This window comes from Semicossyphus pulcher, unplaced genomic scaffold (assembly GCF_022749685.1).
Source record: "Semicossyphus pulcher isolate SPU_LCO1_2020_fin unplaced genomic scaffold, fSemPul1.0.p SCAF_13, whole genome shotgun sequence".
NCBI classification, from domain to species: Eukaryota; Metazoa; Chordata; class Actinopteri; order Labriformes; family Labridae; genus Semicossyphus; species Semicossyphus pulcher.
This window is the reverse complement of record NW_027211637.1, coordinates 4,961,319-4,988,778: the sequence shown is the minus strand read 5'-3', so window position 1 is coordinate 4,988,778 and position 27,460 is coordinate 4,961,319. Positions and strand designations below refer to the sequence as shown.

General features: G+C 41.0%; 1 protein-coding gene across 3 annotated transcripts; it reads right to left on the bottom strand.

Moving 5' to 3' along the window:
• Window positions 1–8,512: 8,512 nt before the first annotated feature.
• On the bottom strand, window positions 8,513–25,890 carry LOC138589925 (protein-glutamine gamma-glutamyltransferase 5-like). Of its 3 annotated transcripts, none has more exons than XM_069660412.1 (17): window positions 25,862–25,890; window positions 24,993–25,187; window positions 22,436–22,672; window positions 21,357–21,475; window positions 21,116–21,244; window positions 19,911–20,088; window positions 19,365–19,500; window positions 18,301–18,404; window positions 17,506–17,742; window positions 16,847–16,879; window positions 16,719–16,754; window positions 16,596–16,625; window positions 16,470–16,502; window positions 14,324–14,536; window positions 14,065–14,225; window positions 13,102–13,241; window positions 8,513–10,604 (listed from the first exon to the last, which is right to left on the bottom strand). In XM_069660412.1, the coding sequence occupies exons 1-17, from the start codon at window positions 25,887–25,889 to the stop codon at window positions 10,448–10,450; spliced, it is 2,166 nt and encodes a 721-aa protein (XP_069516513.1). In that variant the 5' UTR covers window position 25,890; the 3' UTR covers window positions 8,513–10,447. The 3 variants fall into 3 exon arrangements, with proteins under 3 accessions (XP_069516513.1, XP_069516514.1, XP_069516515.1); XM_069660413.1 differs by having other exon boundaries at window positions 14,324–14,533; XM_069660414.1 differs by having other exon boundaries at window positions 16,725–16,754.
• Between the last annotated feature and the right edge of the window lie 1,570 nt (window positions 25,891–27,460).

Sequence of the window (27,460 nt, the reverse complement as noted above, 5' to 3'; positions counted from 1 at the left end):
TTAAAATGTATTGTATCAAACTTTGATTTATGACTTAAAACTATTGGCTCCTCACCAGTCACCGCTGCACACAAGGCTACATGGTGCTTATTCTGAAAGACAAATTTTGCATTTTAAATGATGAATAACCAGGCTGACACTGAGTAACTAGATTTTCTCATTTTTTTGTCTTTATGAGATAGGATAGCTGAAGAGAGACAGGAAATGTGGGGAGTGGAGAGTGGGGGATGACATGCACTGAATGATCAGCAGACCGGGAGTTTAGCCTCCCATCAGTGTGTCCCACAAGAGTTTTTTTAACTCATGTGACGCCCTAAAGTGGAAATAATACAATTCTCTACAACACATGCCGTTGCCTACTCGCTAACTCTCAACATTCAGTCAGTATGTTATATTATATATTCCTGCAGACACCCAGCAACAGTTTGATTCATTTTAGAGCCTGGGCTGTAACTATTACACCTGACAGGATTATGTTCATACATATATTATTATTCACTAGATTTTGTTGAACTCCCATTTCCTGTTCAGTCTATATATAACATTAGGGAACATGACCTATGCTTCGATGATAAAATTAGCAATATGTTTTCATGGGCCTCGGTCCCAGAGTGAGGCTGAATTTGTCATATGGTCCCAGGCTGAAAAATAAGGCCTGCATTAGAGAGAAAATGTGTTATCGCTGGGCTGCCAAGTGCCTGTGCAAGAACCTGCTGGGGCCAATTCATTTATATTAGGATGCCCCATAGGCAGCGAGAGCACGAGTTTGTCTATGGGAAAATGCAGTGACATCCATCTGCGCTGAGCTAATGAGGCAGGGCTGGTAAGTAAGTATGGGTCATACTCTAAACACACACACACACACACGTTTTTCTTGCATGTGCACGCAGAAACACACACAGTAACACACAGGATACAGAAAGAGGTCATCATTACGGAGGCCCTCGAGTGCAAAACACATCAGCCTTTCAGAAATTAAATGTTTCTATCATATTTTTTTTCTGTAATGTTGTGTTTTCCTGAAACATGTTTTCAGTAATGTGCTGTTTTCTGAAATATTGAATATAGTCATGTTTTTTTATTACTTTTTTTTTTTAAGATTGTGTTTTCTGAGATATATTATTTAAAATGAAATGTTTTAAAATGTTGTCTCTTATGGAATGTTGTATTTTATTACACATTTGTTGTCGTTGTGCACACACACTCTGTATTGCTCATGGACACACACACTTAAAAAACGCAAAACTGTGGCAAAAAACAGCATTTTCAGAAAATAAATATATATGTAATCATGTGTTTGTATGTGTGTGGGTCTTTCTCAGACCACTCCCCACACCCTCTCCCTACGCACTTCCACTCTGTTTGCATGCTCGTGTGGGGGGTCCGGCACATTGAGTGCCGTCCAAAACCTCTGAGTGTGGAGTGGGAGTGGGTCGTCCACCTCAACCAGCGAGTCTGCACTGATGCTGACTGTCTGACCAGGTGCAACGCTGTGTTATGTCCGTCATGAGATCAGAGACGTAATTAAAGTTCTGTGTTATTACCCGTGCAAACGAGGACTGCTAAGAAACATGAAATAATGACGTCAGCGTCTCAAAGTTAACGTTATATTTAGGATCTAATACGTGTTTTCTTGTCTTGAAACGATACAAGTGAAAAGTTTAAAGTGTTTTATATAAATAGGAACATTTGTAAAAACTCAGCAGGTCATTAACATGAGAAAAATATATTTACAATTAAGAAAAGTCACCAAGGAAGCTCGGGATGAAGTTTATTTTCCTCATGATGTGGAGTAATGTTAATGACTCTGCCAAGCAGGTATTACGTAGCTTTTGTTTTTTGTATGACATGAAACCATGGTTACACACCTGTCTCCGTTGGAGTGAGGGGAGTTCACCTCAAAGCTCGGTGCTTTATTTCATCCCTTCACCTAAACGAACGGTGCTCCATTCAGCTGTCACATCTGCTCTCCATCTACTCATCAACCCAACAGTATATCTACCCCGGTCCTCCATTAACTCACTGCCAGATCGTTAATTCAGCTACTGCGTTATACTACGTCTGAGACCTTTAATGGATTTTGATAACTGAAGTTGTTTGGCTCTGTCTTGTTTGCCTCTGACTGTCTTGTTTACCACTCGCTGGATCCTCAACTCCTCACCTTGCTCCACTCCACCAGCCACGCTCCTACCCTCGCCCCGCCCCGGTCTGCCATATCACCTTTCAATCTGCAACCTTCTGGACAACATCCACACATCTCCATCTCCCTTTCCCTGCTACAATCCTCATACTATCCCAAAACCTCAGAGTCTGTGTTCTGCATCGAGGTCCTCATTCACTAGTCGTAACATCTTATATTTTAGGGCCATGATTAGTCTTAAGGACTCAATATCCTTAAGGGGTCAACATCAAATAACCCAGAACTTACTAGTATCGAAAATGATCATCATTCAGAATAAATGAATGTAAAATTGATCTTGATAAGGAGACGTGGTTGTGTTTTTACACAAAGGAAAGCCATATACATGAAATAACATGAAGTACTCTATTGGTCAGGGTGTCATTTTAGGGTGCTGGTATCAGCATCTTTCATTGAATACACAGACCTACTCACAATAAAGTGGAAGGCACTCGTTCATGTTCACACAAAGGCACACAGCCCTATTGTCCCTCAGTGGTAATGAAACCCACACAAATCAATGGTGAAAGACAAGCAAGTCAAGCCGCAATTCAGCCGCTACACAAAACAAATAGCCCGGCTGACCAGTGCACCTCCGGCTATTGTGGGCTACATCACAGAGCAGCATTAGCCCGCTTTGCTAATGAGCTATTACAGCGGTGACCTTCGGGACAAACTCATTACCAGGTGACAATAGACAGCAGACAGAAGCTGGATTCATTATCATAATTATCAGTGCTGCCTTTATTGCGGAGAGCTGGGGTTGCTGGTCGAGGTGCATGCGTGTGTGTGGAGAGCGGGACAAGCATTTATGAACCTTTACAATACTGTGAAAAATGATCTTGTCTGTGCAATGACTGACGGCATTTTGATGTGAATTCTCTTATATTTTATCCCTTGTAATGGGGAAGTCCTGTACTTTCAAATAACATTTCCACAAGCCCATATTGCCCCATCGAATCTTTAATTAATCTCTTTTTTTCCCCTACAATCATCAGTTGAAGCTCTAGCTTTAAATCTGCTGAATAGACCCATAAGAAATCATGTCTCCGTTTGCTCACATGAGTTTAAGGATGGACGGCCACTTCAGGGCTTTGCAGCTGTTCCATCTGTTCAGTGGAATCCATCAAAAGGCCATCTATCAATCTGCTCCCTCCCTGCTCACTCTCTTGTCGGCTTGCAGCAGGAAGTTTACAAACTTCTGCTTCTCAACCTGCAAGACAGAGGGAGGAGATTAGGAGCACTTAGCATGTACAGCCCGTCCTCACTACCAGCTCAACAAACATGACAGCATGCTCAGTGGCCCAAAACTTTAGAATATGGTAGTGTAGGTACCTTCTAGTGGGTTTTTTTGGACTCTGTTTCATTGCTTCGTATTGTATTGTATTGGTGCGGCATTGAAGTCAGATGACTTAGGAAGAAGACTGCACTTGAGATGGCGGTTGGGGCCGATGGAGGGTCAAACAAAGAGGAGTTTCATGGGAGCCAGGATTCAGTTGCTATGTGCATCAAATACTCATGTTGACTTCCTTTTAGACGTTGACTTCTTTTTCATTTGGTTACATAACGAGTGTACAATAGTCAAGTGAAATAAGGTGCAATACTTGAGACTTGAGACGTCACAAACCTAAGGAGCCAATCTCGTTATTGGACGGGGTGACGCTATGCATATCATTATGCGCAACCTATGGCAACCGCTTTGGCGATGTGCGACCCAGCTGTAACCGTCACCGTAATTTTTGCAAACTCACTACTTGCTACTAACGTTAACTTTGCTACTAGTAGTTATTACTACTAAATTTCAAGCTAGCTAAGTTTGAACAAGTTGCTGCTAAACGATGGCAGAGACGTGTTTTGTTTTCGTGACAGAAGGGGCGGTTGCTAATTTGCATAGTGGGGGGGAGTCTATGAAGATTCGGGAATTTGTAATGAGGGAGAAGGAGGAGATGTCTTGGGAGGATTTTTACAAGGTAATTAGTCGTATTTTGAAAAAAAAACATATCAGACACAATTTATTATTTCGAGCAGAACATTTTATATGTCTGAAAACTGGAGCTGGTCTTTAACATTACCCAAACTGCGAATGTTAGCAACGTTAACCACATGTAAATTATAGTTGCTTAGTAAACAGTTTACCTACATTTTTGTCAGGTAACTTTAGATATTTATAGAATTATTTTAAAGAGATATTGGGAAAACCGAACCGGATGTTTCTTATTTATTATCAGTAACTTGACTGCATGTAGAGTGTTATCTTTATCGTCATATTTTGAAGCACAGGGCAACAGACCATGCTGCCATATTCAGAGTGAGAAAGTGTTCAAATGTAATATAACGCATAATTTCCACAGCAACGATGTGACTTGACAGATTAGTCCCCTGGAAGGAACAATTGCTGTTCTGCTCACCGTATACCTTTATCAAAGCAATGATCATTTTTAACTACTGTGGGGATCAAGTAAATAACATGCATTGATTCCATATGCAATATTTTTTAACTCATACACCATGGTACTAACTAATTGGGAGGGTATATTGGATTGTTTTTGTACAGCTGCATTTACAGTCTGATACCCAGTGTGGTTGACACTGAAAATTGTGACTATTTTGTTGGCATCTAAATTAATGGAGATGTAGGAGATCGTGGCCGAAAGAGGGGTGGGACAAAGGCAGAGAGGACTAGACCAACAGTGATGAACATGCCTGTCACCAGATTGAGAAACCATTGGAGTTTATAACCTGCTTGAATTTGCTTTGCCATACAAGGCACAGGCAAAACCACAAGAGAGCAATAGACTGTTGTGGCACAAACAGCTCACAACAATATGAATCTGGATGAAACAGGCAGCTGAAAATGACCAGAGGCCTGTACGAAGAAACAAGTTCGACATACACAGAAGTTCTTTTTCGTTATCTTGTTTCTTCAAGCCTCAAAATCCGGCCAAGCAGTCATCTGACTCTGGGTGTCAACTCTGTAACTCAGCTCAGGGCAATGAGCACATTCATGTAACAGAGTTGGTATTTTCAGCATATGACATAAACATGGACATAGTTCACTGACAGCAGTGCGACATATTTTACAAACAAAGAGAAACTATAATTTTAGACAATTACTGAGAAGTTAAACATATAGGCTGCAGGACGGACAGCTGGCCAAAAATCACAGCCTGCGTGAATGCGCTAATTAAGGCTAACGTCACTGCTGTATCATTACAGCACAAGTAGACTATGATTATATATGCGTCACATTAAATTAAGGTGCTGATTTGAAGTATTCTTGTGGCCTTTATGACAGCTACAGTATAGCTTTATTCTTTTATTTGCAACCCCTGTGGTGTCAAACCGATTTGGGGAGCAATTTTTTATTAAAACGCAAATTAAAGCTGTAAATATAGGCTTGATTTTATATCTCATGAGTAAAAAGAGTACAAGGCTTTGGTTCACCCAGTCTCTGTTGTAGGATGACGTCAGGCATCCGGTGTTGCAGGTCTGCAACATGATGCAAATTCCTGCATCAAATTCACAAGCCACTAAACCTCTAAAGCCTTTCCATCTTGCTACATCAAGGGCACTGGATGCAAAACATTAAAATATGGCTGCAAATCCTAAGAAGAAGCTGGAGGATGTTTGCTTAAGGCAATATATAATAAGTCACGAGTAGCTCCAGCACAAACCACGAAGAAGTTTGCTGTTGCTAACTTTATTGGCAGGAAGTCTTTTGCACCAAAAAGCTGTTCTGTGAGTGGTTGTCAGTCGTCATGCTCCAATCCGCAAAAAATAAAGGAAAATGTGGGAAAGAAGGGACCAAGGGTGGAAGAGAGGAGGGGGCAGGGGGTGATGAAGGAGACAAAAAGGATTGAACAGGAAGAAGAAAGGGATGAAGAGATGGGGGGAGTTGGGATATGCAGAAGAGGAAAAAGTGATCAAGATTAAGGAGGGAAAAGGTAATGAAGAGCAGCTGGGGGGGGAGGGATGGAAATCAGTGAAGTCAAAAAACAGGCTGGGAAGAGGGGGGAAAGACAGATATGGACTGAAGACAAAAGGGGGAGGAAGAAGGGATGAAAAAGAAAGTTAGTTGGCACAGAAGGGAGAGACATGAAAGAGGAAGAGTGTGAGAAAGAAAAACAAAGTTAGGCAGAAGTGTGAATACCATTGAGGAGCCAGGAGCGAGAGATGGATGAAGAACAGGATGGTTGAAAAGAGCGAGGGATGAAGAGAGGGAGGCCGTGACGGGGAGCCATTAATAATTTATGATAGCCTCAGCTTTTCAAAGCAGCCCAGCGGTCCCGCTCTCTGCTTTCCCCTGACGTTTAATTTGTCTGAAAATCAGCGAGCGTGGAGTCTGATTATCGTCTCCGTCTGCCAACGCCTCCGCCTCAATCTCCCTGACACCGAGGTGAGATCACAAGCTGTTCGGTACACACATGTCAGCCTGGAATACTTTGGGTGAAAACAATCCTGGTCTATGAGCTGCATCCGTACACACGCAAAGTATCTGTGTAAAGCAACTCTGAACCTCTTAAAGCTACCTGAAATTAAATGCCCAAATACAGACCTCAGATCTTCTATATCATTCCATTTATAAGGCCATTATAATGAGAAAAGTGCAGGACATGCAGTTAAGTGCCCACGTCTGAGCTCACTCCGTATGGCTTTACAGGCCGTTCCTGAACAGGGGAAAGGATGACTTTTACTGTCTTTTATAGTAAAGTAGCTTCACCTTCAATGTGCCTTTTGGCTAAATGCTTTTACAGCTTGTGCTGATGGTTTGTCCACAGAGGAGGGGGACGTTTCCCTGATTCCTTAACAATGTGAGTGAACTGAACTTAAGAAGTCAACAGAAGAAAGAACCCCCCACCCCACATATATCCATTAAACATTGCCAGACATCCAGAAAATGAAAATAAATAATACAAATAAATGATTATACAGAAGTTGGTTACGCTGTCAGCGTCCATATCCCCAACAAAAGCTAAGAAAGGTTGTCAAATAGTGTGACATTTCAAGGCTGACCTTCTGATGGTATCTTATCTTCAATTAAAGACAGTACAGGACTTCCCTGATCCAACGACTATTGCTGAATCCAACTCGGAAGTCGAGTTTTTCAAAGTCGGACTCCCTACTTGTGAACTCGGGGCAGCTTAATCTACCCCGACTTCATGAAACTATCAACTGAAAAGCAACGTTATTTATATTTGCCTGCATTAAAGTGAAAAACAACTACTATCATATAGTAACACATGAAAATCTTTATAAGAAATGTTCAGAAGGTAGCTGATTATTATAAATAATCTAAAAGTTAGGTAAGTCGGCTGAACTGCTGACTGTTAAACTGGCTGAAGACTTGCCAGAGAAACATCCGTTCGTCACGGTTGGCCATGTTTTTTATTTATGTTTGGCATCATGCACCTGGAGCACTTTGAGTTTGGAAGTCGGAAATTTCTCCTGGGAAGTTCTCACATTCCCAGTTGTCTGGAACGCAGCATAAATATTGGTGGAATAGGGTCCTTCCATTTAAACAATATCAGTCTCCTGGCCAGGAGAGAACAGAAGGCCGACATGCTGGTTTCTAACCTACTGAGAGGAGCGCTGATAATACTTTAGAGAAAGTCTCAAAGATGGTTTGCCAGAATGTGTAAAGCTTTGGGCATGTCCAAAACATAAGCCTTCTTGCATCGATCACATGAGGCTTTAATCTTTGAAAGCCTGACCTTAGACCAGGGGTTCTCAAAGTTTTTGGGGCCAGGGATTTCTAAGGACCCCCTCATAATCCTAACACTGATTAAGCAGCTACCATTTGGATGCCATTGGAATTATTTGTATTGTAAAGCTTATCAACCTAAATACTTTACACCTGTTTCATGGTGATAAACAGAAAACATTTCAATCTGACTCATGTTAATACCACTACTTTAGGGTCATTGTATTCAAATTTCCTGTGGACTCAAATTGACAGCATTTATACTTTTCAAGTAACTGCTGCAGCCTGTTGTTATGTGATTGGTCAATATAAGTCCAACTACAAGCATAGTACAAACGGAAACCAGAAGACTTGCCAGCCCTAAAATCGACGTCCCTGCCAACAGATTCTACATTTCTATGTAGGATTAAAATAGAAGAATGTAGAACCAAATAAGTGTTTTGTTTGTGCCTTTTGTAACAAAGTAATCAACTGGAAATGTTTTAATATCTGGCTGGCACATATAGAAAACTCTGCAAATGAAAATCTTACAGGTAAAACATGAGACTCATGTAGGCTGATAAAAGAGCTTGGTGAAATTGATACTAACCTTTACTGTGATTAGCATTTTTTTTTTTTGTAACCAACCTGAACTTATCTTAACATGTGTTTTATAAACAGCGACTTCCACCCCATCATGTGTGTACGTTTTCTAATCTGAGTGTTTTAACTCTAAAACAATGCATGCTGGGACTTCAGTTTATAAGCTGATCATGTCTCTTTTTATCAGTAAAATCATCCAAATGTCATTTAAAGTCAAAAGAGTTTAATCCAGAAGAGCCTTAGTGTATATGTTCTGAAAAAAAATACGTGATTACAAGTAACTCTATAGACTTGTTTCTCGACATCATGACCTTTTCTTTAGACATTTTAAGTGCACTGTGTCTCTAAAGTAACATAGTTTCTCTGACAGCAGATACAAGAGATTTAAAAAGGGCAAACAGACTACACTTCCCCACTGCGTACAAAAAAACTTATTTTTTTAACTTATCCTAAAACTAAACCCTCATTTCACAGATTATCACAGAACCCAGGCTATACTGAATGATAAGTGCTGCATAATAAACATTTAAAGATACAAACAGAATGTTTTCAATACTTTCTTGGTCTCACTTGCAGTCACAATAATAATCAGAGAGAAAGCATCAGACACAGACAAACAAGTGGGTACTCCAATGCTGCCACCTAGTGGTGTAGTTGTTTTACAGCAGTGCAGCACAGTCTCGCCTGAGCTGTAAATCCAACAATCTTATAAGTAAAACTGAAAAAAAAAATAAAAAAACACCTGATAGAAAATGATAAAATTTACAAACACAGAAGCACCAACAGGATATCTATGCATCTGTTACTTTGATTGCATTTCTTAATAGGTCACTGGTGGTAGTATGTCGTATGGAGGAGCTTTTCATTTTGCAGCGTGCTACACCAGCCTCGAAGTTCCCCGTTTTGGACAAAAGCAGACCGCTGTTTCTTTAGCTATAGCGCCCCCTTCAGCTGCAATGCTGCTGCTGCTGTCCACTTTTTTAACTGTTGTTGTGACCTTCCAGCGCTTTGCATTGTGGGAGACAGTAGGTATCAAACTGGTCATTTGTGCATGAGACATGTTCTGCTGTATACATTTTAGTTAAGTGAAGTGTCTGAACTGAACTGTAGACTTGTTTACAGTGACAGAGTGATGGCTGTGCCATGTGCATGACTCCTCCGCAGGTTGAAAGTGCAACAGTTACACGTATCATGTTTTAAGTTTTTGGACAAAATTATTGGTAGGAAAAATTCAGTAATTTCTTTATCGGTAGGAATGTGTCCCTACCGTCCCTACCCAATTCTAAGCCCTTGTATTTTTTGCATCTGTCTCTTTGGAGTCCTACAACTGTATGACATGCATACACATGCATGCATATTTCTCTGCCTTAAATCTTTTAGTTGTTACACAGAATTATAAGTCTAGACTTACAAACCATATTTAGAAGGAAGTCCAAAATGTCCTGATGTCATGATAACTCTCTGTCTGATCCCTGTAATCTTATTTGAGTTCACATCAGGTCATTAGTGTTGTTTCTAACACAAAGATAAGATACACGATACTTCCAGAGCTCTCTGCCTAATCTCACACACATCATGGCACATCGATGGCTGGTTCAGTAACGCACATTAATCTGCCTGATTGCTCTTCACTTGACAAGGAGCAAGTTTTAGAAGATTTAAAGTAGAGATTTGACAGTGTTATATTATTTAACCTATTATTTAACACCTTTATGAATAAAAATATATAATCATGTATGATAAAATGCAGAAATATTGTGTCTTTTATAAAAGAACACCTATTAATAAGTCAGTGTTTAGAAACCCTCTTTTTTCCTTTATAGAGAAATACAAAATAAGCCATCTTTGCCTGAGATGTGTTCACAGAAACATATGAAAGCATTAAAATAAACAAAGCCACAACCTTTTTGCTTCGGTGGAACACTAGCCAAAGAAATAAAGACAATCTTGCTGTCGAAGCTCCAGAGAGGATGGACTTCTCAGTGTCAGTCACTCTTGACTGACACTTTGTGGAAGCATCTGGAAACCACATTTGGGCATTTGCTGTGTGAGAAAGTGGCCATCAGCACTTTGGTGCCAGGTGAAGAGGCCTCGATGGAAACCTGCTTCTGGATCTTGTCGCCATGCTGCAGAGAACCCATTCTGGGAGACAAAGAAGGGAAGAAAAACTTACAAATGACAGCCCTCACAAAGACACAGACTGGAAATTCATAGTTCTGCACAAGAAACCGAAGTATTTCAGACAATTGATGTGATGAGCAAGGTGTTTGCTGGTCCTCAGTACAAAATGGTGTGAAACAAAATAATTGGTTTTTGTGGGTGATGAGTGTTAATTTATCCAAACAATTATTTAAATAATTATTTTCTAGGTACAGATTTTTCTGGCTCCCACAGCTCACATTCTTCCCATTGCAAGCCAGAAAAGCTCATGCAAAAGCAGTTTAAATGTTTTAGTATTCGGCACAGAGATGTTTTGTCTCTTAAAGCTACAGTTGGCAACATTATTTCACACGAAAAAAAGAGGGATACAAGGTGCTCTTGGTAGCAGGTTGTTAAACTCCAGGTGAAAGCCAGGTGCTCTTGAAGGCTAAAAAGTTAACTGTCAAAGGAGGGAAGCCACTGGGCTTTCGTCAGGCACACTCCTGACAAGGATTCAGTTTAAAATGTCTTCATTAAATCACGGCATCTCTCATAAAAAACATCAATATTACAGGAGCAAACGCCGACTGGTTTCAACCCTCATCGGGTCTTCCTCAGGGCGTGGCTAGGAAGAGTCATGCCCTGATTTCATAAAGACATTTTGAATTATTTCATAAGAATTTTGTTAAAATAACACATTTTGATCATTGCATTTCCATAACAATATTAAATTGTAATGATGTTAATTGCTGATCTGTGATTGTGACCACCCGTCCTTTTGTATTTAGTTTGTTAAAAAAAATTGTCCGGTCTGAATCAAACAACCAATCAGGGTTAGCTTTCCACGTAACTAGCCAATCACAGCGACTTTGTACAAACTATCGTCATCCAGCTGTACGTGGCTTGTGTCAGCAACACCCAGAGGTTGTGTCAGTCAGGAGCTATGGCAACTTGCAGTACAGTACATTTCCTGGACCTCCTTCACCAAAAACAGCGAATACTGCTAAAGAAGCAAAAAGAAGGAAGGACCTTGGGGGAGAAAAGAAGCTACATAGAGAGCCCTAAATAAAAAGAGGGGTCAGACGAGTGGGAGTGTAAGGGGCTGAAGAGCGAAGCGATGCAGAGGTTGCCCTGTTCCTTCATGACAGGTAACAGTAGCTCAAATCTCGTCCTGCCTTCAGTCATATGTATCACTTCTGATACAGCAGTTTCAGGCGTTAAAAATAACTATATAGAAATAATAAATCCTGTCGCTGATGGTCTGGCTTGCTTCTGTAGGTCATATAGAGGCATCAGAATTAATTTCAGTCTGTTTCATAACCAAATAAAAACTCTTCACAGGTGCTTTAAATAGGGTGACGTATTGTTCGCTGCAGTAATCCCTCCCCACCCACCCAATTGCTCGCCGTGAATGTTGCTGATTATTACTTGCTACGTTCACACACTGGCTCACCCTGACTTCTTGCGGACATTTTACTAGGAGGCTGGCAAAAGTCTAAATAACGTTGGGGTGAAAAATTTGCCGATTGTGTTCACACATGCTGCCCACCCAGAGACAGCAGTGCATGTGTGAATGGGGCTCTAGTCTTCCAGAAAATGTCCCTTCTTGTCACCTGTTTTTTTATGTCAGTAAACATTCTCCTAATGAGTTTATGGTCAAAATCGCTAGTTCCAAGTCTTCTTCAACACAGCATGATGTTAAATTTGTAAATTATGGTCCAATTTAGAGTAAAACTAATGATAAAGCAGGGTATGATTGAGAGAAGTGGCGAGAAGTTGCACAAAAAACATGGTATGTCCACTTCTTATACAGTCAGTCAACAGTCAACGAACCTGTTGAACCAGAAAAAAAAGTTCTTCTACGACAATAACTCGACTCACTCTCAGACCAAAACAAAACTCAATATTAACATCCTCTTTCTTTGAAAATGTACAAATAGCGAGTTGCAAACTAGCGTGTTTTAGTGCCACTCCATCAGAGCTAGACATTTCACACTTCTAACTAAATTTGAATTTGATTTATAGACCACTTAATACATTTTTAAAGATTCATGGAAATGTTAGTATCAGGAAGGATGTTTTGAGGTCACCTGAAGTGTAACGAAATTGGTTTGAATTTCACCATGAATGTGTTGATTCTCGCCCCGCCCTACCCACAGGGCTACAAGACTGCATCCACTCTACAATGATGTACCTGTCACTGCAAAAACATACCTGGCAGCATTCCCAGACCACATTCCTCTGACACTAAAACCACAAACTGCCTTTTCCTTCCTGCTCAAACATCAAAAAACTTGTGGGTGTGTCTGTCTGTCTGTGTGTGTGTGTGTGTGTGTGTGTGTGTGTGTGTGTGTGTGTGTGTGTGTGAGACATGACTAGAGCGTGAGGGCTGGACCTATTGTCTCTTTTTTGTCTGACTATTGTTTTGCCTTAAGTAGCAATGCAGGCAACAACAAGAAATATGACTTGAGAAGGATCACTAATTGTATGGCCGACTGACCTGGCTTCCTGTTTGCCCTTGATTAGACCAGATCCCTCGACAGTCAGCACAGCTCCATTCAGAGTTTTGGCAAACGTGTTGATAAAGAAAACCGTGGCTGTGTACGTCTTCCTCACATGGATGCTGTCGCCTCCTTCAACCTGTGGAAAAAACAAATGATGAGACACTAAAAATATGTTTTGATGAGTCCATGATCTTACATTAGCACCAGTACCACAGCAATGTACAGTACCATACAATGTATTGCCCTGTGCACTGATGAGAGTTAAAAGAAGTCGGACTTAGATGGAGATCAGTAGCCTTTATGATACCAAAATATTAATTTTCCAAATAAACATGGATGATCTGATCTTTTCGCTCTTATCTGGGCCTGTTTATGCATTATTGAGAGAAGCAGGACAGTGGATAGTGTTGGAAACAGGGGAAGAGAGAGTGGGAATGACACGCTGCAGAGGGTGGGAGCGCTGCTTGAACGGAGACGGGCAGAATTTGTAGCTGAGATGACAAGGAGTCACAGAAGTTACTGACGGAGCACAGCATTGCGCCAGACAGAGGGCGGAGATTAGCGTCTAGCTCAGCAGCAAAAAGACCTTTTAAAAACCTCCCCTACACAGAAGAAAGTGCCAGTTATACATGTTTTTTACAGTACAATGAATATTGTGCCCTCTTAGACTGTAAGAAATAATGTGACATGAGAAGTAAACTGACTCAACAATGTGCTACATGGCAAAATCTGGGTTTCTTTTATGATGAAATTTAAGCATCATACTTGTTTAGTAATTAGGTCAACACACTCTGTTGTACGGATGCAAAGTGAGGAGTGCGGGTGTTGGGTGTTGTCAAGTACAACTGACATCTTTGTAAGAGATCAAAGTGCACAAAGATGGGGAAGAAAAGAAAGGAAAACAACAATACATAATGTTTTTATGAGCTGGAGATCATGACAGCTGGATGCTGCCATACCTCGATTGTTATCTTAGGTGAGCTTATGTTGAACTCCTCCGCAGCCAGGAATCTCTCTTCGGTTCCTGTGTCATTCATCACCACTGCCACGTTCACAATGTCATCACCGGCCAGGAACGCCTCGTAATCAGAGGGATCTATAGTGTGGTAAAGCTTCAAAACTGCAGAGACAAGTGAACATGAGAAGGCAAATGTAAAAGGAAAGTTGCAAAGAATCCCTGGTGTTTGTTTTAAGGTTGTGTAAGGCAGCGCTCCTCACCTTCCCCCGCCTTGATGTGCACACTTTTGTGTTCTTTCCAGAAGCTCTCCTGTGGGCTGCTGTTAAACTCTTTCAGCTGAGCGCTGAGGTATTCCTCTAGGACCCTGGTTCTGTTGGAGTAGTCGGTGACCGTCACACACAACTTGATGCTTTCGCCTACCGTTGGCGTCCCTTCAATCTCGATGGACACCTCCAAACTTTCTGGCGGTTCTTCTGGACACAAAGGGGAGGGACGTATATATGGTTTCAAATGGCATGTGGATAAGCTCATGGAGAAGAGGTTGCATTTGTAACAAGATTAAAGATAAAATACAGCTATTACAGATAAAGATAAAATACAGCTATATGATAAAAATTGTGAATTGTGTTTACGTGACAGTTTTAGTCCTTTAACAGATTTCAGTCGTGTTTCAGCTGAATTCAGTTTATGCAGGAAAAACATCCTTTTGGAGATCAAAAGAGGCAAACTGCATCAGCCATAATGCAATCCAAGAGCCCATCGGCAATCATCTGACAAAGATTTAGCATCTTATTACTCTTTATGGACAGAGAGCTGCATATTCTTGCAGATAACAATGTGGTTGTAGACGTCGTCTCTCCACTCTAACCCCATCACGCATCTCAAGTTGTCTGACGCTTATCTAAATAACCCAGTTGGTCTATCTGCTGATGCACAGCAATGCACATTACAAGCAGACACACCTACTACATGACATGGCATATAGGATTATGCAAAAACTACTTGGTTAGGTTTGAGACTATACTGTTGTAGCCAGCCACAAGTTGTCTGTTGCCCCCAATTGCCTATATCCTCATCGAACGGTAGCTGATGGGTTCTGAGACTGCCTCACAGTTGAATTAAAGTAATATAATCTCGAAGATTTTCATTTAAATAAATGTCTGTTAAGTCACTATCTATCGCCGAGTGAGGTAACACAATGGTGATTGAGCCTATAGCCCACTGATGAAAGCCTTTGCATTTGCAATATGACAGATTGGGTGTCTGTGGCGACTTTCGTGAAAAAAATCACGAGCAGCGCCCAGTTAGTGACGCGTTTTCCATCAGCCAGCAGTGGTTGGTCTGCCAGAGAGGGTAGGCGGAGCTAAGCGGCTGCTTTTCCGCTCTCTGCAAGTGTTGCAAGTAAACAGTAATCTACTGTGGCTGAACAAACAAAGAAAAGATGGATGACTACAGATACAACTTCAAAAATAAGTGAACATCCAAAGAAAAATAAACAAATTGACGCTCAGATGAAGGCAAACAGTCCGAAAAGGAAAGCGACCGTCAGTGAGGCAAAAAAAAGAGTTACAACCGGAGACAACCGTGGACGTCACACATGCAACACTGTCTGGATATCTGGGAAGTGTGCTCCTGCAATTACTTTTTTGTCACCAAAGAGAATGAAACTGAGATCTTCAAGGTTACAACTTTAAATCAAGCTACAGCTATTTAATCTCCTCTAATTCATTTGGCTTTTGCGGTTTCAATAGAAAGTGTTGTTTATGAGAAGGGAGGTTGATGTCAACCTAATGTTGTGTTTTGTATAAAACAGGGGTGGCCAACCCTGCTCCTGGAGGGCTACCTTCCTGCATGTTTTAGGTTTCTCCGCACTCTAACACACCTGATTCGAATGTTTCGCTCGTTACCAATCCCCTGAGACGCTTCAGTTGGTTGATAACGAGCAGATCATTTAAATCAGGTGTGGATGACTCCAGTGATAAACTGCATCAGAATGTCACCTCATAAACATTTGTTTTTGTCTTCCCATTCCTGCTCTGATTCTCCAAACATTAGTCTAAACCTTTCTGCGTGCATTCCTGTCTACACATCGGTGGAATAGGTCACAGTCATGCATGTGTGTTCTTGTGCACAGAATGGGACCCACAATAACAGAAATGTCTTAATAGCACTAATATGGGTCAAAAACTCCACATGGGACCTTTTAAGTTGTGCATCTGTGCATATATGTACTGTATGTTCGCATGAGGAAAGGAGTGTGAAGACGCTTTGCTACTTAACCACTACTTCTGCACATCGGTATGGACGACGCTTCTGAAAAACAAAAGAATATGGGGAGAAAACGTTATAAGACTTGTGGAGAAGAAAGCATGAGGAAAGGAGTGTGAAGACGCTTTGCTACTTAACCACTACTTCTGCACATCGGTATGGACAACGCTTCTGAAAAACAAAAGAATATGGGGAGAAAACGTTATAAGACTTGTGGAGAAGAAAGCATGAGGAAAGGAGTGTGAAGATGCTTTGCTACTTAACCACTACTGCACATCAGCATGGCCGACCCTCCTGAAAAACAAAAGAATATGGGGAGAAAACTTTTTAAGACTTGTGGAGAAGAAAGCATGAGGAAAGGAGTGTGAAGATGCTTTGCTACTTAACCTCTACTTGTATTGTACGATTGAAGGTAAGGGCTTCCTGAAAAACAAGAGAAAATGGGGAAAAACTTTATAAGACTTGTGGAGAAGAAAGCATGAGGAAAGGAGTGTGAAGACGCTTTGCTACTTAACCACTACTTCTGCACATCTGCATGGCCGACCGTCCTGAAAAACAAGAGAAAATGGGGAGAAGAACAGAATAAGACTTGTGGAGAAGAAAGACTGGTGTTCTGCACAGGGTGCAGGGTGAAGATTCTCTGTTACACAGCCACTGACCTTTCCAAAGCGATTGTTTCCTCCCTGAAAGAGGAAAGACAATGCCCTACAAATTTAAGACTCTTACTGTCACTACGCAAAGGTTAAAACTAGTTGTATAATTATTTAGAACTTATTTTGTAACGAAAAAACCACAATGGCTGATTTGATCTTTGATCCCCAATATGTAGTTACAGTATTCTGCCTTTGGTTGCCTTAAATGCTTCTCATAGAAAAGCCAAAGTAGTAACTACATTTTTTATGTCAAAGGTCAAATCAGCCGTCATGGTTTTTGGGAACAAAAGTTACCTCATGAACTGACAAGTTTTGGACGAAGAATAAGACGAGGAAAGTTACTTCACTTTTTGTTTCAAAACAAAGACAAGCCAAACTTTGTCACAAGTCAGATAGGAAGAAGTTAATTACATTTTTCACTCTGATTAATTCGAAAATTAAGTTCCTGTGGTTAGTCTTTGGATGGCAGTGAATCACAGTTAATGTAAGGAAAGCCCCACAGAAAGAGGACATTGTCTTACTCTCGTCCTTATACTTAGGTGTCAGATCCTCTGGTGTGTCTGAATTGATGCTCTTAGTGTAGATCAGCTTTCCCACTGTCTTAGTGTCCTCTTTCCTTTGCATCACCGCCTTGCCGCTCACAATCATTCGTACAATGTCGGCATCAACTGAAGCATAGACGAACGAGGTGTCGTAGGCGGCTTCAAGGCGACCCTCTTTGATGGCAACGACTGGGCAAGGGCCACAGCGGTACGTTCCTGCAGAGAATTATATGTTTATTGTAACATACTTAGTCTGAGTTGTTTACTGATAATTGAAATTGGAATAAATGACATTTCGAAGTCATAAACTGTATTAAAAATCATTAAGCCACATTTTTTTGGTAAAATATTTGCATATAAATCCCCAAAAGAAAACAACAACACTAAGCAGGCTGAGAGATTATGCTTAGTAGCTGGAATTAGCTGCTGGGACGCCTAGCAGCAGCCACCTGCCACTCAGTTATACATAACTTTAACCTCATATATAATTTATATGGATGAGTTATAATAAAAATTCACCCCCGGCACTGTTGTTGTGAAAAGAGAAATTAGCTACAGAGACCAAAATAGTTTTTTTGTACCAGGCTGTGAACATGTAAAGCTGCTGTAAAGTATGGCATTTAACATGGGGTCTAATGGGGATCGGCTCGCTTCTGGAGCCAGCCCCAAGTGGCCACTCGAGGGACTGCAGTTTTTTAAACATCCAGATTGGCTTCAGTCTTCAGCCTCAGAGGCTGCTGCTTGGTTAAAGCCAGCTGTGGGGAAGGGACCAACCTCCACTCTTCTCCTGGGGGGTCGGGTCCAAAACCTGCCAGCCATCAAACCCAGAACCGATGTCTGGTCTCCTCATCCAGCACTCCACCCACACATGGAAGTTCCTGCAAGAGGGCACACATGCAGGTGTGGCTAATCACACACATATCACACACTATCAACAGATGAGTAACAAAGAGTCAGTCTAGACCTGCTTTTTCTGTAAAGCGTCTCGAGATAACTCTGGTTATGATTTGGCGCTATACAAATAAAATTCGATTTGATTTGATTTGATTTGACTAAGCATTTACTAATAATCACTTAAACGCTTGCAGAGATAATAATCATCATGGACATGATGAAAACTTGACTAGTGTGTAACTTTGTAGCACATAAATGTAAGCAGAAAACAATATACTGAAATGCATTAAAAACAAAATCAATGTAATGCTTTTTGAAACACATCATCAGTTTAAAGTGCAAATCTCCAAGATTTCAGTTTTGTTCTCTTTGGCGGCACCTATGGCGATAAACAGTAATTGCGGGAGCACAGTTCCCAGATATCCAGACAGTGCTGCATGTGTGACGTCCACGGTTGGCTCCGGTTGTAACTCTTGATTTTCCTCACTGATGGTCGCTTTCCTTTTTGGACCGTTTGCCTTCATCTGAGCGTCGAGTTTGTTTCCTTTTCTCTGGATTTTCACTTATTTTTGAAGTTGAAGCTTGTAGTCATCAACCTTTTCTTTATTTGTTCAGCCATAGTAGATTACTGTTAATCTACAGCCGCTTAGCTCCGCCTACTCTCTCTGGCAGACCAACCACTGCTGGCTGATGGAAAACGCGTCACTTACTGGGCGACGCTTGTGATTTTTTCCGCAAAAGTCGCCACAGACAGACAGTCTGTCATACTGCAAATGCAAAGGCTTTCATCAGTGGGCTATAGGCTCAATCACCATTGTGTTACCTCATTCAGTGATAGATAGTGACTTGACAGACATTTCATTAAAAATGAAAATCTTCAAGATTATTATTAACAAGTAAAATACTGACTGCTGTCTTTGTGGTTAAAGAACAAGGAAACCAACCAAATGCTGTCCTTTGAAATATGGAGCTTTTCCCCTTTGCTCGAGTAATATTCTTCAATTTTCAAGGTGCCATCAGTGTCATGGGCTGCGTTGAAAACTGTCACCACCCTGGAGGGAATCCCCAGCACTCTCATCACTGAAAAAAAAAAATCAATTCCAGACTGAACAGGATTTTGACATCACCTATATTGGAGAATTAAGATCAAAATGTTAGGCCAAATCTCACAAAGAAGTGATGATCATGATGGTCATGATATTCCAATGGTCAGTTCACCCAAAACGAGCCCACCATACAAAAAATCTAGTCAGCATGTATCACAAAATCCATGTTCCCTTTATGGGATCATCTTTTTTTCCATTTCAAGATTTATGTTTTATGTTTTGTCCTGAAAGCAACTTTTAGAATAGGGTTTATTAAAACAATAAATCAAATGGAAACCTTTAATACATTTCTGACTATGAGTGTTCCTGCTCTCTCATACTCAATAAAACTTAAACCATGCTTTTAGCGTTAATACACTCTTGCGTCCCAATTATTCAAAGTACCTGTGCAGAGGACAGATGCAAAGACCCAACACTGTCCATAGCGCACAGCCTTACAGTTGGACGAGGCCCACTGGTTTATGATGTCCGCGCTGCCGCTCCACTCTGTAGGCTTGACACCGTCCGCATAGCTGCCTTGCCACTTCCCCGTCAAAATCCCCAGGTCATCATTAGAGTTCACCTTGGACGAGACGAGAAACATTACTGACCTTTCTCGGAGAAAATCTTCGCATATTTACCAGAAGTGGAAAGTAATTCATTACATTTACTGTAATTGAGTAGTTTTTTGTGTAGTTTTTAAAGTAGTTTTTAAAATCGGTAATTTTACTTTTACTTAAGTAGGTTTTGCTGTTTTATGGGACGGTCTGAACTAAAATGACACATTATACCTCCTTAAGGGTTTTAAATGTCGTGTGTCGACATGTTTTATTTTGTTATGGCACTTTAATTTTTATAGATTAGTTTGAGATTTATATCCCCTTGACCTTTTTGCACTACACAGAAGAGACCCCCCCCCCCGTTGTGAAAAAAATAACTAAGTAACTTTTACTTTAAGTAAAATTTAAACAACCTACTTTTTACCTTTACTTGAGTACATTTGTAGAGTGGTAATTTTTAAAATAATTACTTGCACTTAAAGGTATAATAAGTAGGATTTTCTTAGAAAAATAAAATATAGACTTGTGGAGGGGCGCTGTTCTGGTTCCCTGAGCCAATCACAGCGTATAGGTGAGTGTGTGGTTCAAATTATCAAATGGGCCCCATTCAGACCAGCGAACTTGGTGACATTGGACAGGTAGGTGCCTCTAACCAGGTAAGACAAGCTAACCGGCGGTTAGCATGCTGGCGCAAAGGTAACCGACAGTTAGCATGCTGGTGCAACGGTAACTGTCGGTTTGCATGCTAGAGCAAAGGTAATCAGCGGGTTGGCATGCTAGCGCGAAGGTAACTGTGATGCTGTCGGTGTTAGCTCAGCGGGGTGGGCGTGTTCTCGCACGAGAGAGTGAGAGAGAGCTCCTGGTGACGAAGAGCCCAGGAGGAGGGGCCCAGTTTGAATGTGTTGTTGACAAAATGCAAGGAAAAATCCTACTTATTATACCTTTAAGCAAAATTTCATCAAAGTAATAGTACTTTTACTTGAGTAGAATATTTTATACTCTTTCCACCTCTGATATTTACCACACATAGACACAGTATTTGTCTCTCACCAAAGCACAGATGACCCTGCTCAGGTAGACAGGGTTTGCTCTTAGGCTGTAGTCTTTGTTTTTGTCAAACTGGTGGTTTGGGCTGACCTGCAGGAGCTTAAGACAAGCCTCCAGGACTCCAGGCTCATACTGCACAAACAGAACCACAATGTAGCTCTTACTACATGTACTGTCACTCACAAAAATGCCAGGATTATACATGATCCATTCATAATATAGCATTTTATTTCATGTCACATACCTGACCAAAAGACCAGGGTCGCCTACTGATGTTGAGGGGGGTGCCCATGTACAACAACCCATAGTCGCTCTTAATGTACTCTTGTATTTGGTCATCAAACGGCATGTACACTGGATCCTCTGAAAAGCAATTCACCATTTTCACAAGGCAGACATTTTCTCTGACATCGGGCTCAAGGTGGAGAGCTCAAATGCTGTTAGTAATGTTTCACTGTACTTCATTGATGAGTGGTTGAAAAGACTGAAATTTCATCAAAAATCTAAAGCCATATCATGCCATGATATGGCATGGAAAAGCAGCCACTTAGCTCTGCCTACCCTCTCTGGCAGACCAACCACTGCTGGGTGATGAAAAACGCGTCACTAACTAGGCGCCACTTGTGATTTTTTCTGTGAAAGTCGCACCAGACACCCAGTCTGTAATACTGCAAATGCAAAGGCTTTCATCAGTGGGCCATAGGCTCAGTCATTGTGTTACCGTATTCGGCGATAGATAGAGACTTAACAGACATTTATATAAATGAAAATCTTCTCTCTTCTTCTCTTTAATGTAAAAACACGATAGGACAGTTGTAAATTCCTAACAGTAATGTTAGCCAGCCAAAACATAATGTACAATTCAACCACTTCCTAGCTAGCATTCCTCTTTGATATTGTGACAAGATAAAATAGAATAAAGAATTTTAAAAACAATTTATATTGCCAGCAGAAATGTTACCTCAGAATTGGCTAAGATTAGCTGTTTGGACTTGTCGGTTGCGAATGTATTATCAAATATGTAGTTTATCTTGAAATATGCTCTGATGTCGTTCTGGCTTTCACTATACATTGACTTTCCAGTTTCTAATTTATTGATAAAGGGTTAAATGATCATTTCCTTCCAATTCCCTTTGTTTGTACGATTTGTGAACCCAGAATACAGTCGTACAACGTTACATCAGTGACAGCATTTGATCTTCCAACCCTGATCATTGTGTCAGAGGAAAACAACAGCTAACGGTTTAGAATTGCTTTGACAAGATAATATCAAAAACTGTGGACAATACCAGGAGGCACTATTACTACAGCACATGGACCCACCTTTCAGCCAAGGGTTGCAGATCAGGACAAATGTTCCCATTAAGTAGCTCCTTCTGACCTGGTTGGTTTCTATGTGAAGAATGAGGTCATGGAGAGCCACTGAGGCCAGAACAGGGGAGCAGATGTGGATGGTGGCTGACTCCGAATGCATATCGTTTCGATGGACTTTGGCTGACCATTTTTGGGGGTCGCACAACTGGTCAGAGCAGTGGACCATGAACTTCTCCGACATATCACCTGTAAATCAAAGAAAACACTCCCAGTTTCCAAAAAAAAAGATGATTTACTGTTACTTTTCAATGCAAATATAACTATTTCACGGAAGTGTTACTATAGGCAAGTGTAACTATATCTCTGCTTTAACAACCCTGATAAATGCACTCTTGCAAATAGAAATTTGAATTCATAGGTAATAAAACACACACCATTACTCAATTCAATGGACCCAGGAGTTTTGCTGCTACAGCTGTACATCGTCTGTTATGACTGGTAGCATATGGCGGCTAATTCTAGCTAAAACAGAATATTACAGAGACAACTGATTTAATGAATGATTAATGGCTATTGCTAAACTATGTTTAAGTGAAAGAAAACATATTGTAGACATATTGCATTGCTAGCAGCTGCTAGGTGCAGTGATGGTATTATTGTAGCCAGAGAACCTGAACACAAATCTTTAAAGGAGCAGCTCTCCCCTGGAAAAAGCCACTGTCAGTCAAAGCTGGTGTTCTCTGTAATCAAGAGCAATGATATTTGAAATTGGCGCCATAGCCGTGGAGAAAGTTGTACAGACAGCTTGTGGTTTTGCCCATTCTACATTCCTACAACACCCAGCATGCATTGTGCCCCTCCCTCTGAAAGGATCAGCCCAGCGAGAGACGCTGGAGTGAAATACTACCGTTTCGCTGCAGGCAATGGCTCAGAGCGGTACAGAATCCAAAATACGACGTGAATTTACCGGTGCATCATCTATAACAACTTTGGGTCTGCAGTCTACATTTCAAACCTGACGATTTTGAACGAGACATGACACGGGAGGCGGGCGTCCTAGATTGAGGAAGTGTAGTTTAGGAAGCTCCCTGGCCTCCTCCAGATGACGCATTTCACAAAGTCTGGTGAAGGTTTTCCATTGGAGAAGTGGATAGCGTCCTCCAAAGGCACAGTGCGAAACTGCTTTTTTTCTACCATAATGGCATTAGCTCCTCATAATAGCATGATAGGACTGAGGATGAAAATCAGCAAACTGGCCCTTTAAGGGCACACTTACAGCCAGTTAAAGCTACCTTTAAAGTGTAGTGATCTACACACCTGTAAACTCATTAAGGCTGGGGGAAAGGCATTAGAGTGACTTAAAGGACCTCCATGGCTTTACCACAGACTGCCCTAATGCCACCCTCTGCCTCTGACATAATGAGTTCTTGGCTGAATCAGATAATGTGCAATGGACAGCAAACAGCTACAAAGACGTGGAACCACTTGGTGTTTCAAAAAGGCCTCTTATTCAAAAGTATATACATAAACTCATAGAAAAGTAAGGCAGTGGTAAGGGTGTCTCTTTTATTGCTTGTGAACGTAACATAAGATTTCTAGCAGTAAGACTTATTGGGTAATTTGCGAAGGGCCCAATTCACAAAAGGATTAGACAGTGTTTGTGCCTGCTAAACCTGTGCAAATGAGAGAATACGGCACAACCTCATTCTTGGGTTGACAGTCAAACACTTTTTTGGACAAAATTATTTGTAGGGACAATTCAGTATATTTCTTTTTATGGATTGGTAGGGACGTGTCTCGACCGTCCCTACTGTGCCCCTCCCTGTGGCTCAACACCACAGGAGCACACTTTTTTCACGTGTGGATTCTGTCTGGAGCCATTACACAGGACGGGGATTATTAGGCGATATGTGGACGAGCTGCTGTTTAAGAAATGAAGCTGCTTTACAGACAGTGAAACTAGTAAAACACCTGTCGAGTCTGGACTTTACAATAGACTGTTAAAAGAAATGCCCCTTCCTCTCCCTGCTCATCATCTCTCTGTGGATAGAGTTGAGCATGCATAATACCTGAGAGCGCAGCTTCACGCAGCAGAGAGTGGATGTGCAGACACCTTTTCTCAATCAGACATGCAGGTTGCTTTTGTTTTACGTGTGAGCAGTGCAGTGCAGCACCAGCTCTCTGCAGACGTTAGGCCTAATATTTTCACTCTAACTGCGTGGTTCTGTTAGTGCTGGGGTTTGTGAATAAGACGCTTTTTGCAATGAGGCTCATTTGCATACAAAGGAGCCAAAATTTCCCAGAACGTAGGCTGTGCATAATGACTCATTTGGATACGCACAAACAGCACCGGAGCACAGAGACGCTGTTTGCTCTGCAGCGCTCTTTGGGGCGCAGTTAACCCTTTGCGCGTGCTTCTTGAATGAGGTGGTTCCTTTTTGTCTCATTTGCACAGGTTTAGCGGGAGCAATAACCGCGCAATCTTTTTGTGAATGAGGCCCTTTTTTCTCAATTTAATTAAACCATCTTGCATTAATGTAAGCAGGCCTAATTCTGTGTTTGTTACCGAGCAAAACCTCCAGGATCAGGATCTCCGACATAGGATTCCACGAGCGGCCATCAAACATTAGAGTGACTTTGAACGGTTTCCCTCGTCGCACCACCAGGTGGGCATTGCTGAGCCCCTCTGTCTCATGGGCAATGTTGTTGTCATGAATCTCATAGTTGACCAGCTTCAGTCGGCACAGGTCATCAAGACTGCCTGAAAAAACAGAAAACCATATTGATCTAAAGATTGTAGAAGTAAACTGTTTTCAATCTTAGGACAGATTTTAGGGAAAATATCCATTTTAAAGTAAAGACGTTGAGCTGGAGCTGAAATTAAAGGAGATCAAGATCAAAGAAACCAGCATGTGTTGGATGAATTTTAGGATTTGGGGGGATTACAGGCTAAAATAAGAAACAAATACAATGATTAGTCCAGTCCAGTTTTTTATTAACTCTGCTAAGATTTTTATTTTTCCTTTTGTTGTTCACATGTTGAAAATCTGCACTGCCTCTCTGTCACATACCTTTCCAGACCTGTCTCACATTCTGTCACATTCTTACTTCTTTGCAGCCATGTTATTTACATTCAGAACTGTACAGCCTGCAATGTGCTTTATAGCACCTCGGGTTCTTACACACATGTAAATTCAAACAGTTGTTTTATTTGATCGAAGTGGCCTGCATGTGACTCATTAAGTCTGTGAGAGGTTGATAAAAGTTTGTCATCTTATTTCTATCAATTGGCTAGAAACTTTTTTGTTAAATGATAAACAATGGAGATACAAATCGATACATCGATAATCACACAAATCTAGTAATTCAATATTATGCACTCAACTTTCTCTGGAAGAGAAAAAGCTTAAAGTATCATTAGCAGAGTGAACTCACCGCAGGTGGTGTACTGTGTCTGTTGCATGTTGTCCTCAGTCTGACAAGAAGAGTTACGAAAGACTGAAGGTATGATTAGCAGGCTCCACCTTTCAAATGATAAGCATCTCACTCTCCCTCTTTTTGTGTATTTTCTGGTCGCACTGGTCCTGAACTGCATACCAAGACACAGTATTTTTTAACCAATGGAATTTAAAGATCCAAAGGAGGAGCAAGTGACGGATTCAAACCAAACAATAAAATGTAATGTAATATAGAGCACAGGTGGCCCAACCAAAGGTGTGGTTCACTCTTTATAAAACCACTGCAAGATCTCTCAAGAACTCTCCAGAAAAGGTCCGCTCTCAAAACAAAGAAAACAGCAATAGGATGGGGAAAATATTATTTGAAATAAGCTACATTTTCTACCAACACAACAATGTTTTTTTAAACAAGAACATTAATGTGATACAAAAAAATAAAGCTTTATGTCATGTAAATATGTCAATGAGCCTTGGCGTCGGTTCACCAGTTTTCCTTCCTTGGAGCACTTTTGCAATACTGACCTCTGCAGACCGGGAACAGTCCACAAGAGCTGCAGTTTTGGAGATGCTCTGACCCAGTCGTCTGGACATCACAATTTGGCCCTCGTCAAAGTCGCTCACATCCTTACGCTTTTCCATTTTTCCTGCTTCAAGGACGAAATGTTCACTTGCTGCCTAACGTATCCCACCCACTGACAGGGGCCACTGTAACGAGATAATCAGTGTTATTCACTCAACAGTGGTCATAATGTTATTGTCATGTCTCATCATTTTGATTCAGTTAAGCTACCATTTTTGTCTCGTTTTTTTCACGTTTTGTCATTTCCTGTTTTATTTTGAAAGTAACCCTGTTCCCTCTCGTTTCAGACTGATTTACTTCCAACCCCTGTGTTTCCCACGTCTGGTGATTGTCTGACCCCTCCCTAATCGTTTTCACCTGTGATCCCCTTCCTCATGTTTAAATAGTGGCGTCTCCCTTTGTCCTGCGCCAGTTCGTACTTGTCTCCATGTCAGTCGTCCTAGCACTTTCCATGTTCCATGTTCCCTGCTCCTGCTTCATGTTCCAAGTTCCAAGTAAGATTTGAGAGTTTAGTTTAGAAAGGATTTTTGTTTCTGCGTTTTTCTTACCTTAGAGATTTTTCTTTTCCTTATCAGAATTAGGCCTTTTGTTTCTTGTTTCTAGTTTTCCTCTTTAAGAGTGATTTAATTTTCTCTATTAGGATTAGGCCCTTTTGTTTCTAGATTAGAGTTTTTCCTCTCCTTAGAGTGATTTTCGTTTCTTTAGCTGATTCAGGGTTTTGTTTTTGTCTTGTGTTCTTCTCAGAGTAGAGAGGTTTTCGGGTTAGTTAAGATAGGTTAGAAATCAGGGTGAGTTCAGGGTTTTCCTCTTGCCTTTTCTTGTTTATTGAATTGTTTGATTTATTTTGTAAATAAATCTTATTCATTTACTGTGATTCTTTGTCTGTTGTCGTGCTTTTGGGTTCTACTGGCAAGGCAGATCGTTACAGTTATGGCTGACCGGTGTAGGCTGCAGGTGATTTAAGGTGAGTGAGGAAAAGAGAGCATTACAATAATC

Coding starts and splice junctions, on each gene's coding strand:
- LOC138589925 (XM_069660412.1), bottom strand. CDS start 25,889: ATGCAACAGACACAGTACACCACCTGCG. Junction 18,405..19,364: donor ATTTCAAAGGACAGCATTTG/GTTGGTTTCCTT, acceptor GCCCTCTTGCAG/GAACTTCCATGTGTGGGTGG. Junction 16,880..17,505: donor ACCTAAGTATAAGGACGAGA/GTAAGACAATGT, acceptor CTTGTTTTTCAG/GACGGTCGGCCATGCAGATG.